Raw genomic sequence first — 19648 nt, 5'->3', positions numbered from 1 at the left:
AATTAAAGGGGAAATCAAAAAAATCAACATGATACACCACATTGACAAAATGTAGGATAAAATAATATAATCATCTCAGTAGATGCAAAAAAATATTTGACAAAATTCAACATCCATTTATGATAAAAACTCTCAAGGAAGTGAGGATAGAGGGAATGAACCTTGACATAGTAAAGGCCGTATATGACATGCCCACAGCTAATATTGTACTCAATAGTGAAAAGCTGAAAACTTTTCCTCTAAGATCAGGAATAAGACAAGGATGCCCATTCTCACCACTTTTATTCAACATAGTATTGGAAGTCCTAGCCACAGCAGTTGGGCAAGGAAAAGAAATGAAGGTATCCAAAAGGGAAAAAAGAGATAAAACTGTCACTATTTGTGGACAACATGACTTCACATATAGAAAATCCCAAAGAGTCCACCAAAAAACTGTTAGAACTAATAAATGAATTCAGTAAAGTTTCAGAGTACAAAATTAACATATGAAAATTTGTTGCATTCCTATACATTAACAACAATCTATCAGAAAGAGTAATTAAGAAAACAATCCCAGGGCACCTGGGCGGCTCAGTCAGTTAAGCATCTGACTCTTAGGTTCAGGTCATGATCTCATGGATCATGGGATCGAGCCCCGCATCAGGCTCTGCGCTCAGCGGGGAGTCTGCTTGAAAGATTCTCTCCCTCTGCTCCTCACCCCTCCCACTCACTCTCTCAGTAAATAAATAAATCTTTGTAAAAGAAAAAAGAAACCAATTCCATCTATAATGGCATCAAAAAGAATAAAATATCTAGGAACAAATTTAACCAAGGAGGTGGAAAGACCTGTACACTGAAAAATATAAGACATTGATGAAATAAATTGAAGTAAACACAAATAAATGGAAAGATACTCTGTGTTCATGGATTGGAAGAATTAATACTGTTAAAATGTCCATACTTCCCAATGCAATCTACATATTTAGTGCAACCCCTATCAAAATCCTAGTGTCATTTTCACCAGAAATAGAACAAATCGTAAAATGTATATGGAACCACAGGAGATCTTGAATAGTCAAAGCAATCTTGGGAAAGAAAAACAAAGCTGGAGTCATCATGCTCCCTAATTTCAAATTGTATTATAAATCTATAATAATCAGAGTGCCTGGGTGGCTCAGTCGGTTAAGCCTCTGCCTTCAGCTCAGGTCATGATCCCACGGTCCTGGGATCTAGCCCCACATTGGGCTCTCTTCTCAGCAGAGCCTGCTTCTCCCTCTCCCTCTGTCTACCATTCTGCCTACCACTCTGCCTACTTGTGCTCTCTCTCTCTGTCAAATAAATAAATAAATAAATAAATAAATAAATAAATAAAATCTTCAAAACAAACCAAAAAAAGCAAAAGCAAACAAACAGAAACAGTACAGTACTGACATAGAAACAGACACATCGATCAATAGAACAGAATAGAGAGTCCAGAAATAAACCCACACATATATATACAGTCAATTAATTTACAAAAAAGAGCCAAGAATATACAATGGGAAAAGGACAGTTTATTTAATAAATGGTTAGGTGAGCAGGACAGCCATATGCAAAAGTTATTACTTTTTTACACCATACACAAAAAATTAACACCAAATGGATTAAAGACAAATGTAAAACCTGAAATCCTAAAACTGAGAAGGTAGACAGTAAGCTCTTTGATATATGTTTTGGTGATTTGGCGGGGGGGGTCTAACTCCAAAAAGAAAGGCGTAAAAGCGAAAATAAACAAGTGGGACTACATCAAACTAAACAGCTGCTTCTGTACAGCAAAAGAAATTATCAACAAAATGTTAATGTTAATAATCTACTGAACTAGAATATTTGCAAGTCATATATCTGATAAGGAGTTAATATCCAAATAAATAAAGAACTCACATAACTCAATAGCAAAAAAACCCCCAAACAATCTAATTAAAAAATGGGCAGAAGATCTGAAGTCATTTTTCCAAAGAAGACTAATCATCAGAGAAATGCAAATCAAAACCTTAATGAGGTATCACCTCTCACCTGTTTGAATGGCTATTATTAAAAAGATAAAAAACAAATATTGACAAGGGCATGGAGAGGGGAACACTCGTGCACTGTTAGTGGGAATATAAATTGGTACAGCCACTATGGAAAACAGTATGGAGGTTCCTCAAAAAATTGAAAGTAGAACTATATGATCCAGCAATTCCACTTGTAGATATTTATCTGAAGAAAATGAAAACACTAACTTGAAAAGGTATATGCACCTCTGTGTTCACTGCAGCATTATTTACAGTAGCCAAGTTATGGAAATAACCTAAGTATCATCAGTGGATGAATGAGTAAGATATAGTATATATACACAATGGAATTCTACTCAGCCATAAAAAAGAATAAAACCTTGCCATTTGGGACAACATGGTGAACTTTAACAGTATTAAGCTAAGTGAAATAAGTCCGGCGGAGAAAGATAAATACTTAAGCTGCCACTTATATGCAGAATCTGAAAAACAAACTGAAAAAACAAACAAACAAAACAAAGCAAAATGAAACTCATGTATGTGAGCAGTTTGGTGGTTGCCAGGAAGAAGGGGATTTAGGGGTTGGGTGTAAGGGATGAACAGGGTTGGGAGGTACAGACTTCCAGGTGTGAAGTGAATATGTCATGGGGATGTGGTGTGCAGCAGAGCAACTCCAATCAGTGGTGTTGAGCGTACTTGAAGGTTGCTGAGGGAGAGTAGATCTTGAAAGTGCTCATCAAAAGCAAAAAAAAATTTGTAACATTTTTATGGAGACAGATGATGACTAGATTTATTGTGGTGATCATCTCACAGTGTAGACAAGTGTTGAATCATCATGCTGTAAACCCGAAACTGATACAATATTGTACGACAATTATACCCAAGAATAATTAAGAATAGAAATAACAAGGCAGGTTGACATTTTTTTCCAAGTTGAATAAGTTCTAATCTTAGATAACTCTTTGCTTTGGTTATGCACATAATTTCCCACTCTAGTTAATTTTGTAAAACAGCCAAATAATTTTTAATTTGCCCGGTAGTGACTCTGACACACTCAACCCATTCGTGTGTCGCACTTGCATCTCAATGTTTATGGCAGCAGTGTCCATAATAGCAAAACTGTGGAAAAAGCCGAGATGTCCATTGACAGATGAATGGATAAAGAAGGTGTGGTATATATATATATACAATGGAATATTACTCAGCCATCAGAAAGGATGTATTCTTACCCTTTACATCAACGTGGATAGAACTGGAGGGTATTATGCTGAGCAAAATAAGTCAATCAGAGAAAGACAATTATCATATGGTTTCACTCATATGCAGAATATAAGAAACAGCACAGACGATCATAGATGAGAAGACATCAGAGAGGGAGAAAAACCATGAGAGACTCTTAAATATAGGAAACAAACAGGGTTGCTAGAGGGGAGGTGGGTGGGGGATGGGGTGATTGGACCATGGGCATTAAGGAGGGCATGGGATGTGATGACCCCTGGGTGTTATACACAACTGATGAATTATTGAACTCTACATCTGAAACTAATGGTGTGCTATATGTTGGCTAATTGAATTTAAATAAAAATTAAAAAAACTCTTGCCACTGAAAATAAAATATTACCTTTTATATTACTTTTTCGAGAAATGCTTTCTCAACTGTTTATTGCATGTGGTAATAATATAGTTCACCAATCACCTATTGTAGAGATTCATGGACAATATTATTATGTGTTGAGTTCTATTTGCTCAGAGATTTTAGGTTAATATTAAATTTTGCCATTTAAACTGCAGCCAGGGAAATGAATGCCATTTCGCAAGTGAATTTGTAAGGTTAGAAATGTTGATATTTTGATGCCCACTATATAAACAGAATGCTGTTGAATACATGATTGCTTTATGATTATGCACATATGACATAAACACAGGCACAAAAAATTAGGTACATTTGTTTTTGCATAAAATTAAATAAAATGAATAGATACATGTACAGATTTATTAGAACTATTAAGTAATTAGACCAGTTTTAGAGTTGTTGGCTCTCATTATGTTCTAGTTATATATCATGTATACATAAATTCAATGTGAATTTTAAACTTCCTAGAAATTTTTAATCAAAAATTTACTAGCCAAAGAACTACCCATCCTACTGAAGGAGTAACTTTATTTTTAGATTTCACTGAATCTAAGATTGTTTCTATCAGATGATGCACCTTACATACTACCAAAAATCATATTCTAACTAAACTGTAACATAATAACTCTTATTGCTTAGAATTTCAATTTTATATTTGACAAAAGAGCTATTTTAGGCTCATTTACACACAGACATTTTTATTACTCCTAAGCATTCATGTAAAAAGATACAAATTGATTATACTCCTCAAACATATTTGCATTCCAAGTCCAATTCTTCTGAACCACTTTTAAATCAGAATTGTCACTGTTTTTTTTCCTAAATGTATTATTTTTTATGCCATCAAGAACTTTGGTGCTATAGCCTTTCTTAAAATAGTGCTCCAGTATCATCTCCAGGATTTTTTTCCAAGTCATGGACACTCAATTTGCCCATTTTGAAGTTGGTATTTTCTTACCTTCCAGAAGATTTCATAAAGGTTTTTAAAAAACAACCAGTACTCCTATCCCTTTCTGAAATTATCTTTAAATAGTTGTTAACAGAAATATCAAGGCATTGCAATTGTTGGGTCATGTCCAGGATTATAAACCTAATCCACTTCTGCAGCAACAACTTTGACCTATCTGACTGTTCCCCATCTGACAAAGATTTTAAGATGCCCACCTGTTGTAAGACATCCTGATTTTAGAAATGTTAAAACCTGGGAAAATGTGTGTTTTAGAATCAATGAAATATGGTACTAATAATGCTAAATTTTTCTGTAATTGCAATAATTTTTTAAAGATTGTATTTATTCATTTGAGAGAGAGAGTGCAGAGAGGGAGAGGGAGGGTGAGAGAGAGAAGCAGACTCCCCGCTGAGCAGAGAGCCCGACGCGGGGCTCTATCCCAGGACCCTGGGATCATGACCTGGGCGGAAGGCAGACGCTTAACCACCTAAGCCACCCAGGCACCCAGTAATTGCAGTAATTTAAAAATTTGTAGCAAAGTTTCTGTATATGCCACATTCATTACCATACCCTCCGGAGCTCCTATGAGTAAATCCTTGCAGTGTAAACTGAGAAATACCCGTGCACGGAGCAGCTCAATTGCAAAACAAACCTCTGCATTTCAGAATTTCATCCTGTGAATTATTGAGTCATGGCAGAGGTGTTCACTGGGAACTGCTGGCCTATGAAAGCAAAGAGAAATTCTAGGGATTCAGAGACATTCAGAAATAAGAGTAAGAGTTTTTCCTTTATTATAGTTAGTTCAAGACTACCATTATAAGTTTTCTGTTATTTAAAAATCTCTAAATTCTGGATTTTGTCACATTAATACAAATTTTCAGTGGTTCTGATATGATTTAACAGTAGAATTTCATATACTCTTAGATTCACCATTCTGTTAGGAGTTGGGGAAAAAATTAAAAATCCAAAGAGTCAACGGATATACTGAATTTTTTCAGAACACTTAATTTGGAGCCATTATTTTGAAATCACTTCTTGCTTTGTCCATAGCATTTTAATTGTTTATGGCATGTCCCTGTATCAGCAGCCAAATTTCCCTTGAGCTGGACTTTGGCTTCAGCGACCTCTACAAAATCAGTCATAGTATATTATACCTTGAATATAGCTCTTTTCTGAAAATTACTGTCTCTTCGGTTGAGCAAATATTTTTTATCTTGGTTCTTAGTCTCGTTTGCTTTTATGAGAGTGTGCCTCTCTCAGTGGGCCCCTAAGCATTCTTCACATAGGACATCACTACAACTGGCTCCTAAAAGAGCCTATCTCCTTAGACTGGCTTTCAAATTTCAAATAATTATCTCCTTTAGGGAGATTTTTAGAGTCTTTCCATTCCTCCCTCCTCTTTCTGTTTAGCTCTTGTTCATTCATATAAAACTAAGATTTGTATATACTTGAAGTGGCATTCAGATCATGAAAAACTGATGAGTATTTGGGACTCAGATTTATAAAATGAGAGCAGAATTCAAATAATAGAAGTTTCTGAATATAGTCCATTGAAATCTTTAAAATGATATGCCTTCAATTCTTTATGAGAGAAAAGAAATAGCCAAATTTGTTTTAGCTAGGTTTGGTAATTTCAGTTGCTGTAACAATCTCTAGAATCTCAGTGGTATATCACAATGAAATCTTATTTCTTCCTTATATAAATTCTTGGGGTTTGCCAGATGGTTGTGCCATGACTTCCAGAAGCCAGGCTCTTCCATCTGGGGGCTGTATCTCTCTCTCATTCTTTGGAGTCCTGGTTGGGGGAATTCTGAATACTCCCTTTTCACCTTATTTGTTCTAATACGTCCTGCAGGTACTGCCTCCCCAAAAGGACTGGCTTCATTTGCAAAGTAGTGTGGAAAATTTCCACTTTTTCAGAGGTTTTATTTTTTTAAAAAAATGACACCTTCATTGAGATATAATTCATGTACCATATATTCACCATTTTAAAGTCTACAGTTCAGTAGTTTTTAGTTATATTCACAGAGTTGTACAACCATCACCACAATTTAAGTCAGATCATTTTTGTCACTCCAAAAAGAAACCCCATACTTCTTCACAACCGCTCTCCATTCCCCTTCTCACCAGCCTTTGGCAACCACTAACCTACTTTCTGTTTCTATGTATTTGCCTATTCTGGACATTTTATGTAAATGGAGTCATACAATATGTTTTTTTGTGGCTGGCTTCTTTCATTTAACATATTTTCAAGGTTTATCCATGTTGTGGTATGTATCACTAAACTGCATTCTTTCTTATGGCAGAATAATATTCCATTGTATGGATAGGCCACATTTTGCTCATTCATTCAATTGATAGACATTGGGATTGTTTCCACTTCTTAGCTACTATAAATAATGCTGCTATGAACATTTGTGTGCAAGTTTTTGTATGGACATAATATTTTTATTTCTCTTGGGCATATATATAGGAGTGGAATTGCTGGGTCATATGGTAACTGTATCAAAATTTTTGAGGATCTGCCAAGTTGTTTTCCAAAGCAGGTGCACCATTTTACAATCTCACCAGCAACAATGAGGGTTTAAAGGTTTAAGTTTTAACTCACTATATACTCCAACAAAGACAAGCCCACATATTTTTTAAATTTGCATTTCACATTTCATTATCCTGGACCATTTTGCACTTTCTAAAGCAAAGACACAAAATTTCTTCTCTTTACTGTGACATTAAATGAGATGATACTCCAATAGTTTCCTATTTTATTTATTCCAGCCAAGGAGAGATGACAGAAGCAATTAAATACTTGAAAAAAGTTGTGAAAATTGCAGGAAACAATTTTCAAAGACAAGATGTTGTGAGAGCAAGTACAATGCTTGGGGATATCTACAATGAAAAAGTGAGTATATGTGTTTCTTTCTTGTAGGAAGAAATTTTCAGAGTTTTAAAATTCTATTCCCATTTGACTCTCACCTTCCCATAATATTTTATGCAGAACGATCCCAGGGCCACAGGGTTTGGTTAATGCACTGGGCATTTACTTCCTCTTCTTCCAGGACCTGAGTGCCATCTTGGGCACAGTCACCACAAGCTGCTAAAACTGATTCATATCTTCACAACTAGTGAAGATTCTAAGTGGTTTTGGATTTGAAGAGCAATTAAAACATTTCAACTCAAAGACTATCATTATAATGGTTGGCTCTTAGCTACTGACACTAACATTCATCTCCCTTGCTCCAAATTCTCATTTCATTAATTCAGCTGTGATGTCCCTGTTAGGTCCTTCAGGAGAAGAAAGGACAATCCCAAGAGCAATTCTGAAGGAAATACAGAATTCTAGCATCAGACCAGTTATGTGAAAGAAAAGAGAAAGAAGAGAAAGTCTAAAATAAAAGGATGTTATTCAAGAGGCCACTACTAGTGAAATGAATTGGTCATAACGCATTGATCTTTTGATTTATTTCTCCTGAGTTTGCTTTCATTACCCAGATTTTTCTTTAAGAAACAGTATAAAAGAGGCTTTTTTACTCTAGTTATAATTGCTGTTTAGATAATGAATAGGATCTATCATTTTTGAGGACAGTTTCATTCTTAAACTATGTTTCTACACCTTGTCTTAGTCTTTTTTGAGAGGTTGTATATGTAGTGATTAAAGGCACTAATTCTAATACTAAAGTGGTGAAAAGCCTACTTCTTTCACTTATAAGATCTGTGGCCTACGACAAGTTACTTATCTTCTAGGTGCCTCAATTTTCTCCCCTCATAAGGTGGTAGTGAGGAATGAGTTAATGAATGTAAAGCAGTTACAATAGCATGTGGCAGGGGAAGCAAGTACCAGCTCTATAAGCCATTATTATTCTGTACACCTTTATGAGGTATCATACAATCCCCCTTTTCCCTAGGCTCAGAGGGTTTAAGAAACCTACCCCAGGCCTCCACGTTTCTAGGTGGCAGTGGTATTCAAACACATATTCTAAACCACTACAGTCTTTTGTTTGCCACATAATTGACCGATGATTTCAGAATTATCTAGGCTTTTTTTTTTTTAAGGAAATAGAGTTTGAAATTAACCCAAATGAATGAAACTACCGTCTTTTATTCCTGCCATGGGAAGCATGCTTTCAAACAGGGTATCTGATTTCTTTTTACACCCCTCTCTCTCACTCACCCTGGCTCATTTGCTTCCTCTCTCCTGTTATCCACTATCATCAACCCCCTTTTTCTCTTGACTGTCACTCTCCTTCTTTTCTCCTCCCCTACATGCCTTGCTCTTCTTTCCTGGCCCTGTTTTTCTGGTCTGCTCTCACCCTTGGTGGTCCTTTCCCTCTGATCTCCCCAATTTTTTTACCCCTCTTTCTTTGTGCCTCTCCCACCTGTCACCTCAGGTCTCTCTCTCTCTCACCATGTGCCCCTTCTGCTGCCCCATCTCTGTGGTATGACTCTACTCTGGTGACTCCTCTCTCCTGGATCTTGTTTGTGCTTTTGTTTCCTTTTTGGGATAACATGCTGAAAAATAGACAAAACTCATGTCCTTGTGAGGTGGGCAGTCTAATGGGAGCTTATTCTGAGTAGCAGAATTGGCATTCCTAGTTATACATACCTTTTAAAAGGATTGTTCTTCAAAACAGAAGTGTCAAAAACACAAATTGCTTTACCCTACCACCAAACAATACCTAGAACTTAGTGTGTTAGCATAATACAAAAATTAAGTATCAGCCTATATTCTCCTAATTACAGAAAGCGTAAGGAAAATAAAACAATAAACCCTTCTGAGGGGTAATTTTTATATTTGCATTTTTTGAGCTTTTTTGCCAAGAGTTGTATCTCATCAGTCTGTATTTTATTCTCTGGTTATTAATTCTTAAAGAAGAGTCTAAAGCTAGAGACATGAATACTATCCAAAGGCAATGTCAATTACCAAAAGTTATTTTTTTACCATTTTGTCCCAATTTGAATATAAAATTTGGAGGATTCCAGGTATTCATGCTATCTACAAATATATATGCCTTCAAATACACAAGTTGATTCATGTATCTTAGTGATTCTTTATATTTTAATGGAATTAAAAGGTTACTGATAAATAGTTAGTATTTTTTAATATTTTTTTTTTTTGAGAGAGAGAGCATGACAGGGGGAGGGGCAGAAGGAGAGGGAGAGAGAGAATCTCAAGTAGGCTCCATGTTCAGTGCAGATCCTGATGCAGGGCTCGATTTCACAAGCTGAGATCATGACCTGATCTGAAATCAAGAGCTGGATGCTTAACCGACTGAGCCACCCAGGTGCCCCTTAAATATAGAATACTGTAACAATTTTATGACATCACAGGCTTCAAAACAAAACTTGATTTATTACTAAAATTGTTAATGTTCTATTCAATTTTTGTGCATTACTGTGATTCTTTGTGGACACTTTCTCAAGTAAAAAATCTATTGATTACTTCTCAGGCTGACTGAATTGTTAAATCATGACCAAGAGTGTGAATTGAAAGCATATAACGGCATTTGGGGGTTGGTTTGGGGACCCCAAGGGCTCCCGCAGTCTTGGCCCATCATCTCTGGGTTCACTGCTCAGCTGGATGCAAGGAGGCTGCACCAATTTCAGAAAGAGATGCTTCTGTGGAAAGAATTATTAAGCTACCCTTATTTAGAAATGAAGACACTGAATCAGTGGAATTATAAGCATTTCCTTTACCAACCTATACATCCAATGTCATAGAAACTCATTTAAAATCTACTGCACAGAAAAGATGGTGGAGGAATAGGGGACCCTATTCCAATCGGTCTCCTAAATTAAACTGGATATCTACCAGACCACTCTGAATACCCACGAAATCAGCCTGAGATGTAAGAAGATATATCTGGATCTCTACAAACAGAATATCACAGGCGGTTGGTTTTGAGGTATGAAGCAGGGAGCCATGATTCTGCGGGCAGACATCAGAAGATAAATGGAAGGGGGAGGGAGCCCTGGGGATCCTGCACCGCCAGTTGGCGAAAGCCTCTTGCTCTGGGGACAGGGCACAGACTCGCAGACCAGTAGCGGCAGGGAAAGGATTTTAGGGCAGCCCCCTGGACTGAAACCTGGAGCAGTGGGGCTGTGCATGCAAACTGGGGGCAGCTGGCAGTTTTAGAAGCACAAAGGACAGAGACATCCCTAGACCTGGAACTAAGGGCTGGGAGTGCTGCTGAGGGGCACACAACTCAGGATGCTGCAGTTTTTAGCAGCACAGACAGAAATGGAGATAGTGTGGCCTGGAGAACTCACCGAAGAACAGACTGCAATCTCTCTGTTCTGAGGCAGAGGGTTGGAAACAGTTTCTTCTGCTCTGACTCTTGGAAGAGACATGGAAAGCCACCAGGGAAAGCCACCAGAGAACAAAAGCCCCCCAAAACCAGTTTTTGCTGAGCCCATCCCCTCCCACAGGGAGCAGGGCCACTCTGCCCAAACAGGGTTGCCTTAGTAATAGCATGGCAGGGCCCACCCCCAGAAGACAGGTTGGGAGAACAAGAAGCCAACAACCCTAAAGTCCCTGTAAAACAGGTGTATCTTGCTTGGGTTGTGGTCAATAATTTGGACTCTGTACATTCCCTCAACCACCCCTCAACAGAATGACTAGGAGGAGGAACCCCCAAAATAGGAAAGACTCAGAGACTGTGACTTCTGCCACAGATTTACAAATGGATACAAATATAACCAAGATGTTGGAAATGGACTTCAGAGTAACAGTTATGAAGACGATAGCTAGAATGGAGAAATCGATTAATGGCAACATAGAGTCTCTAAGGGCAGAAGTGAAAGCTGAACTGGCAGAACTTAAAAATGCTATCAATGAGATCCAATGTAATCTAGATATTCTAACAGCTAGGGTAAACGAGGAAGACTAACAAATTAGTGATCTAGAAGACAAACTGATAGAAAAGAAGGAAAAAAAGGAGGCCTGCGAGAAACAGCTTAAAATCCATGAAAACAGAATTAGAGAGATAAGTGGCGCCATGAAATGTTCCAAAGTCAGAATTATTGGGATCCCTGAGCAGGTGGAGAGAGAGGGAGAGGACTAGAAGATATATTTGAGCAAATCATAGCTGAGAATTTCCCTAATCTGGGGAATGAAACAAACATTCGTGTCCTAGAGGCAGAGAGGACCCCTCCCAAGATCAAGGAAAACACACCAATGCCCCGGCATGTAATAGTAAAACTTGCAAATCTTAGAACCAAGGAAACTATCTTAAGGGCAGTAAGGGGGAAGAGATTCCTTACATACAGAGAGAGGAACATCAGAATAACATCAGACCTATCCACAGAGACCTGGCAAGCCAGAAAGGGCTAGCAAGACGTAATTAGGGTACTAACTGGGAAGAACATGCAGACAAGAATACTTTATCTGGCAAGGCTGTCATTTAGAATGGATGGAGAGAGGCAGAGCTTCCAAGACTGGCAGAAACTGAAAGAATATGTGACCACTAAGCCAACCCTGCGAGAGATATTAAGGGGGGTTTCTATAAAAGAAGAAAGACCCCAAGAGTAATATAGAACAGAAATTTACAGAGACAATCTATAGAAACAAGGACTTCACAGGCAACATGATGACAATAAATTCATATCTTTCAATAATCACTCTCAACGTGAATGACCAAATGCTCCCATAAAATGGCACAGGGTTGCAGATTGGATAAAAAGGCGGAACCCATCCATATGCTGTCTACAAGAGACTCATTTTGAACCTAAAGATACATCCAGACTGAAAGCTGAAGGGATGGAGATCTATCTTCCATGCCAACAGACCTCAAAAGAAAGCTGGGGTAACAATTCTTCTATCAGACAAATTAGATTTTAAGCTAAAGACTGTAGTTAGAGACAGAGAAGGACACTATATCATTCTCAAAGGGTCTATCCAACAAGAAGGTCTAACAATTGTAAATATCTATGCCCCCAACATGGGAGCAGCCAACTACATAAACCAACGGTTAACCAAAATAAAGAGTCATATTGATAATAATATGTTAACTGTAGGAGACTTTAATACTCCACTCTCAGCAATAGACAGATCATCTAAGCAGAAAATCAACAAAGAAACAAGAGCTTTGAATGACACACTGGACCAGATGGACCTCATAGATATATACAGAACATTCCACCCTAAAACAACAGAATACTCATTCTTCTCGAGTGCACATGAAACTTCCTCCAGAATAGACCACATACTGGGTCACAAATCAGGTCTCAACTGATACCAAAAGATTGAGATTATTCCCTGCATATTCTCAGACCATAATGCTTTAAAACTGGAACTCAACTGAAAGAAAAAATTTGGAAGAAATTCAAACACTTGGAAACTAAAGACCACTCTGCTCAAGAATGTTTGGGTCAACCAGGAAATCAAAGAACTTAAACAATTCATGGAAACCAATGAGAACAAAAACACATCGGTCCAAAACCTATGGAATACTGCAAAGGTGGTCCTAAGGGGGAAATACATAGCCATTCAAGCCTCACTCAAAAAAATAGAAAAATCCCGAATTCACCAACTAACTTTACACCTTAACGAACTGGAGAAAAAGCAACAAACAATGCCTAAGCCACACATTAGAAGAGAAATAACTAAGATTAGAGCAGAGATCAATGAATTACAAACCAGAAACACAGTAGATCAGATCAACGAAACTAGAAGCTGATTTTTTGAATGAATTAATAAGATCGATAAACCACTGGCCAGACTTATCCAAAAGAAAAGAGGAAGGACCAAAATTAATAAAATTATGAATGAAAGGGGAGAGATCACGACTAACACCAAGGAAATAGAAACAATTATTAGAAATTATTATCAACAGTTATATGCCAAAAAATTAAGCAACCTGGAAGAAATGGATGCCTTCCTGGAAACCTATAAACTACCAAGACTGAAACAGGAAGAAATTGACAACCTGAGTAAACCAATAACCACTAACAAGATTGAAGCAGTGATCAAAAACCTCCCCAAAAACAAGAGTCCAGGGCCTGATGGAGTCCCTGGGGAATTCTACCAAATATTCAAAGAAGAAATAATACCTATTCTCCTGAAGCTGTTTCAAAAATAGAAACAGAGGAAAGCTTCCAGACTCATTCTATGAGGCCAGCATTACCTTAATCCCCAAACCAGGCAAAGACCCCATCAAAAAGGAGAATTTCAGACTGATATCCCTGATGAATATGGATTCCAAAAGTCTCAACAAAATCCTAGGTAATAGGATCCAACAATACATTAAAAGGATCATCCATCATGACCAAGTGGGATTTATCCCTGGGATGTAAGGGTGGTTCAACATTTGCAAATCAATCAATGTGATAGAACACATTAATAAGAGGAGTGAGAATAACCATATGGTCCTCTCAATTGTTGCAGAAAAAGCATTTGCCAAATACAGCATCCTTTCCTGATTAAAATTCTTCAGAGTTTATGGATAGAGGGAACATTCCTCAAGTTCATAAAATCCATCTATTAAAAAACCCACAGCGAACATCATCCTCAATGGGGAAAAGCTGAGAGCCTTTCCCTTAAGATCAGGAACATGACAAGGATGCCCACTCTCACCACTATTGTTCAACATAGTACTGGAAGTCCTAGCAACAGCAATCAGACAACAAAAAGAAATAAAAGGTATTCAAATTGGCAAAGATGAAGTCAAATTCTCTGTCTTCACAGATGACATGATACTTTATGTGGAAAATCCAAAAGACTCCACCCCCAAATTACTAGAACTCATACAGCAATTCAGTAATGAGGCAGGATACAAAATAGATGCACAGAAATCAGTTACTTTCTTATACACTAACAATGCAACTGTAGAAAGAAAAAGTAGAGAAACAATTCCATTTACAATAGCACCAAAAACATAAGATACCTCAGAATAAACCTAACTAAAGAGGCAAAGGATCTATACTCTAGGAACTACACAGAAGACTCATGAAAGAAATTGAAGAAAACACAAAAAGATGGAAAGACATTCCATGCTCATGGATCAGAAGAATAAACATTGTTAAAATGTCTATGCTCCCCAGAGCAATCTATACCTTCAATGCCAACCCAATCAAAATTCCAATGACATTTTTCAAAGTGCTGGAACAATCAATCCTAAAATTTGTATGGAATCAGAAAAGACCCCAAATCACCAAGGAAATGTTTAAAAAGAGAAAGCTGGGGTCATCACGTTGCGTGATTCCAAGCTACATTACAAAACTGTGATCAAAAAGACAGCATGGTACTGGCACAAAAACAGACATATAGACCAATGGAACAGAATAGAGAGCCCAGATATGGACCCTCAACTCTATGGTCAAATAATATTCAACAAAGCAGGAAAAAAAATATGCAATGGAAAAAAGACAGTCTTCAATAAACGGTGCTGGGAAAATTGGGCAGCTATATACAGAAGAGTGAAACTCGACCATTCTCTAACACCATACACAAAGATAAACTCAAAAGGGATGAAAGACCTCAGTGTGAGACAGGAATCCATCAAAATCCTAGAGGAGGACATAGGCAGTAACCTCTTTGACATTGGCCACAGCAACTTCTTTCAAGATACATCTCCAAAAGCAAGTGAAACAAAAGTGAAAATGAACTTTTGGGACTTCATCAAGATAAAATGCTTCTGCACAGCAAAGGAAACACTCAACAAAACAAAGAAGCAACCCACAGAATGGGAGAAGATATTTGCAAATGAACTACAGACAAAGCGCTGATTTCCAAGATCTATGCAGAACTTCTCAAACTCAACACCCAAAAAACAAATAATCAAGTCAGAAAATGGGCAGAAGACATGAACAGACACTTCTCAAAAGAAGACATACAAATGGCTAACAGACACATGAAAAAGTGTTCATCATTAACCATCAGGGAATTCAAATCAAAACCACATTGAGATACCACCTTACACCAGTTAGAATGGCAAAAATTGACAAGGCAAGAAACAACAAATGTTGGAGAGGTTGTGGAGAAAGGGGAACCCACTTATACTGTTGCTGGGAATGCAAGTTCATAAGCCACCTTGGAAAACATTGTGGAGGTGCCTCAAAAATTTAAAAATAGAGCTACCCTATGACCCAGCAATTTCACTACTGGGTATTGACCCCAAAGACACAGATGTAGTGAAAAGAAGGGCCATATGCACCTCAATGTTTATAGCAGGATTGTCCGCAATAGCCAAACTGTAGAAAGAGCCAAGATGCCCTTCAACAGATGAGTGGATAAAGAAAATGTGGTCCAGAGGAGGAGCAAAATGGCGGAGGAGTAGGAGACCTAAATTTCGTCTGGTCCCAGGAATTCAGCTAGATAGGGATCAAACCATTCTGAACCCCTATGAACTCAACAGGAGATCGAAGAAAAGAATAGCAGCAACTCTCTGAACAGAAAAGCAACCACTTTCTGGAAGGTCTCTTCTAACTTGTTTAGTGTATATTTCTCTGGGGTCGTTGTTACCCTGTTAGCATTTTGTTTTCTCATTCATCTATTCTCCTCTGGACAAAATGACAAGATGGAAAAAATCACCTCACAAAAAAGAACAAAAGGCATTAGCAACTGCCAGCGACCTAATCAACACGGACATTAGTAAGATGTCGGAACTAGAGTTCAGAATGACGATTTTGAAGATACTAGCTGGGCCTGAAAAAAGCACGGAAGATATTAGAGAAACCCTTTCTGGAGAAATAAAGAAACTAAAATCTAACCAAGTCAAAATCAAAAAGGTTATTAATGAGGTGCAATAAAAAAATGGGGGCTCTAGCTGCTAGGATAAATGAGGCAGAAGAGAGAATTAGTGATATAGAAGACCAAATGATGGAAAATAAAGAAGGTGAGAAAAAGACAGATAAACAACTACTAGAACAAGAGGGCAGAATTCAAGAGATAAGTGATACTATAATCATAAGATTATGATTTTGTCATAGACAAATTTGTCATAGACAAATGACAATTTTGTCATAAGACAAAAAAATATTAGAATAATTGGGATCCCAGAAGAAGAAAGAGAAAGAGGGGCAGAAGGTATATTGGAGCAAATTATAGCAGAGAACTTCCCTAATTTGGGGAAGGAAACAGGTATCAAAATCCAGGAGGCACAGAGAACCCCCCTCAAAATCAATAAAAATAGGTCAACACCCCGACATCTAATAGTAAAACTTAGAAGTCTCAGAGACAAAGAGAAAATCCTGCAAGCAGCTCAGGAGAAGAGATCTGTAACCTACAATGGTAGAAACATTAGATTGGCAACAGACCTATCCACAGAGACCTGGCAGGCCAGAAAGGACTGGCATGATATATTCAGAGCACGAAATGAGAAAAATATGCAGCCAAGAATACTATATCCAGCTAGGCTGTCATTGAAAATAGGAGAGATAAAAAGCTTCCAGGACAAACAAAAACTAAAGGCATTTGCAAACACGAAACCAGCCCTCCAAGAAATATTGAAAGGGGTCCTCTAAGCAAAGAGAAAGCCTAAAAGTAACAGAGACCAGAAAGGAACACAGAGAATAAACAGTAACAGTCACCTTACAGGCAATACAGTGGCACTAAATTAATATCTTTCATAATTACCCTGAATGTAAATGGGCTAAATGCCCCAATCAAAAGACACAGGCTATCAGATTGGATAAAAAAAAAAAAAAAAACAAGACCCATCATTATGCTGTCTGCCAGAGACTCATTTTAGACCCAAAGACACCCCCAGATTGAAAGTGAGGGGGTGGAAAACCATTTACCATGCTAATGGACACCAGAAGAAAGCTGGGGTGACAATCCTTATATCAGACAAATAAGATTTTAAACCAAAGACTAATAAGAATGAGGAAGGGCACTATATCATACGTAAAGTGTCTATCCAATAAGAATATCTAACAATTGTAAATATCTATGCCCCTAACATGGAAGCAGCCAATTATATAAGGCAATTAATAACAAAAGCAAAGAAACACATCAACAACAATACAATAATAGTGGGGGACTTTAACACCCCCCTGACTGAAATGGACAGATCATCTAAGCAGAAGATCAACAAGGAAATAAAGACTTTAAGTGACACACTGGACCAAATGGACTTCACAGACATATTCAGAACATTCCATCCCAAAGCAATGGAATACACATTCTTCTCTAGTACCCATGGAACATTCTCCAGAATTGATCACATCCTAGGTCACAAATCAGGTCTCAACCGGGACCAAAAGATTGGTATCATTCCCTGCATATTTTCAGACCACAATGCTTTGAACCTAGAACTCAATCACAAGAGGACAGTCGGAAAGAACTCAAATACATGAAGGCTAAAGAGCATCCTACTAAAGAATGAATGGGTCAACCAGGAAATTAAAGAAGAATTAAAAAAATTCATGGAAACCAATGAAAATGAAAACACAACTGTGCAAAATCTTTGGGATACAGCTAAGGCAGTCCTGAGAGGAAAGTCTATAGCAATACAAGCCTTTCTCAAGAAACAAGAAGGTCTCAAATACACAACCTAACCCTACACCTAAAGGAGCTGGAGGAAGAACAGCAAACAAAGCCTAAACCCAGCAGGAGAAGAGAAATAATAAAGATCAGAGCAGAAATCAATGAACTAGAAACCAAAAGAACAGTAGAACAGATCAACGAAACTAGGAGCTGGTTCTTTGAAAGAATTAACAAGATTGATAAACCCCTGGCCAGACTGATTCAAAAGAAAAGAGAAATGACCCAATAAATAAAATCATGAATGAAAGAGGAGAGATCACAACCAACACCAAAGAAATACAAATAATTATAAGAACATACTATGAGCAACTCTATGCCAGCAAATTAGATAATCTGGAAGAAATGGATGCATTCCTAGAGATGTATCAACTACCAAAACTGAACCAGGAAGAAATAGAAAACCTGAGCAGACCTATAACCACTAAGGAAATTGAAGCAGTCATCAAAAATCTCCCAACAAACAAAAGCCCAGGGCCAGATGGCTTCCCAGGGGAATTCTACCAAACATTTAAAGAAGAATGAATACCTATTCTTCTGAAACTGTTCTAAAAAATAGAAATGGAAGGAAAACTTCCAAATGCATTTGATGAGGCCAGCATTACCTTGATCCCAAAACCAGACAAAGACCCCATCAAAAAGGAGAATTACAGACCAATATCCTTGATGAACATGGATGCAAAAATTCTCACCAAAATACTAGCCAATAGGATCCAACAGTACATTAAAAGGATTATTCACCACGACCAAGTGGGATTTATCCCTGGGCTGCAAAGTTGGCTCAACATCCGCAAATCAATCATTGTGATACAATACATTAATAAAAGAAAGAACAAGAACCATAGGATCCTCATAATAGATGCAGAAAAAGCATTTGACAGAGTATAGCATCCTTTCTTGATCAAAACTCTTCAGAGTATAGGGATAGAGGCTACATACCTCAATATCATAAAAGCCATCTATGAAAAACCCACAGCAAATATCATTCTCAATGGGGAAAAACTGAGAGCTTTCCCACTAAGGTCAGGAACACAGCAGGGATGTCCACTATCACCACTGTTCATCAACATAGTATTAGAAGTCGTAGCCACAGCAATCAGACAACAAAAAGAAATAAAAGCAATCCAATTTGGCAAAGAAGAAGTCAAACTCTCACTCTTTGCAGATGATATGATACTTTATGTAGAAATCCCAAAAGACTTCACCCCAAAATTGCTAGAACTCATACTGGAATTCAGTAAAGTGGCAGGACATTAAATCAATGCACAGAAATCAGTGATATGCCTATACACCAACAACAAGATAGAAGAAAGAGAAATTAAGGAGTCAATCCCATTTACAATTGCACCCAAAACCATAAGATACCTAGGAATAAATCTAACCAAAGTAGCAAAGAATCTATACCCAGAAAACTATAAAATACTCATGAGAGAAATTGAGGAAGACACAAAGAAATGGAAAAACGTTCCATGCTCATGGATTGGAAGAACAAATATTGTGAAAATATCTATGCTACCCAGAGCAATCTACACATTTAATGCAATCACTATCAAAATACCATCTACTTTTTTCAAAGA

General features: G+C 37.5%; 1 protein-coding gene across 3 annotated transcripts in view; it reads left to right on the top strand.

Annotated features, from left to right (window-relative positions):
* TTC29 (tetratricopeptide repeat domain 29) overlaps window positions 1-19648 on the top strand; it is a 246768-nt gene that overhangs the window by 139824 nt on the left and 87296 nt on the right. For all 3 annotated transcript variants that reach the window (XR_012378039.1, XM_073892328.1, XM_073892327.1), the window contains exon 10: window positions 7370-7493. Coding sequence is in view for 2 of the 3 variants with exons in the window: in XM_073892328.1 (XP_073748429.1) it covers window positions 7370-7493 (124 nt within the window). In the remaining variant the exon portion in view is untranslated. The remainder of the gene's footprint in view (window positions 1-7369; window positions 7494-19648) is intronic.

This window comes from Callorhinus ursinus, unplaced genomic scaffold (genome assembly GCF_003265705.2).
Source record: "Callorhinus ursinus isolate GAN/ISIS: 27379988/994484 unplaced genomic scaffold, GSC_fseal_2.0 scaffold4, whole genome shotgun sequence".
NCBI classification, from domain to species: Eukaryota; Metazoa; Chordata; class Mammalia; order Carnivora; family Otariidae; genus Callorhinus; species Callorhinus ursinus.
Note: the sequence above shows the minus strand (reverse complement) of the source record. Positions and strands in the feature narration are given on the sequence as shown.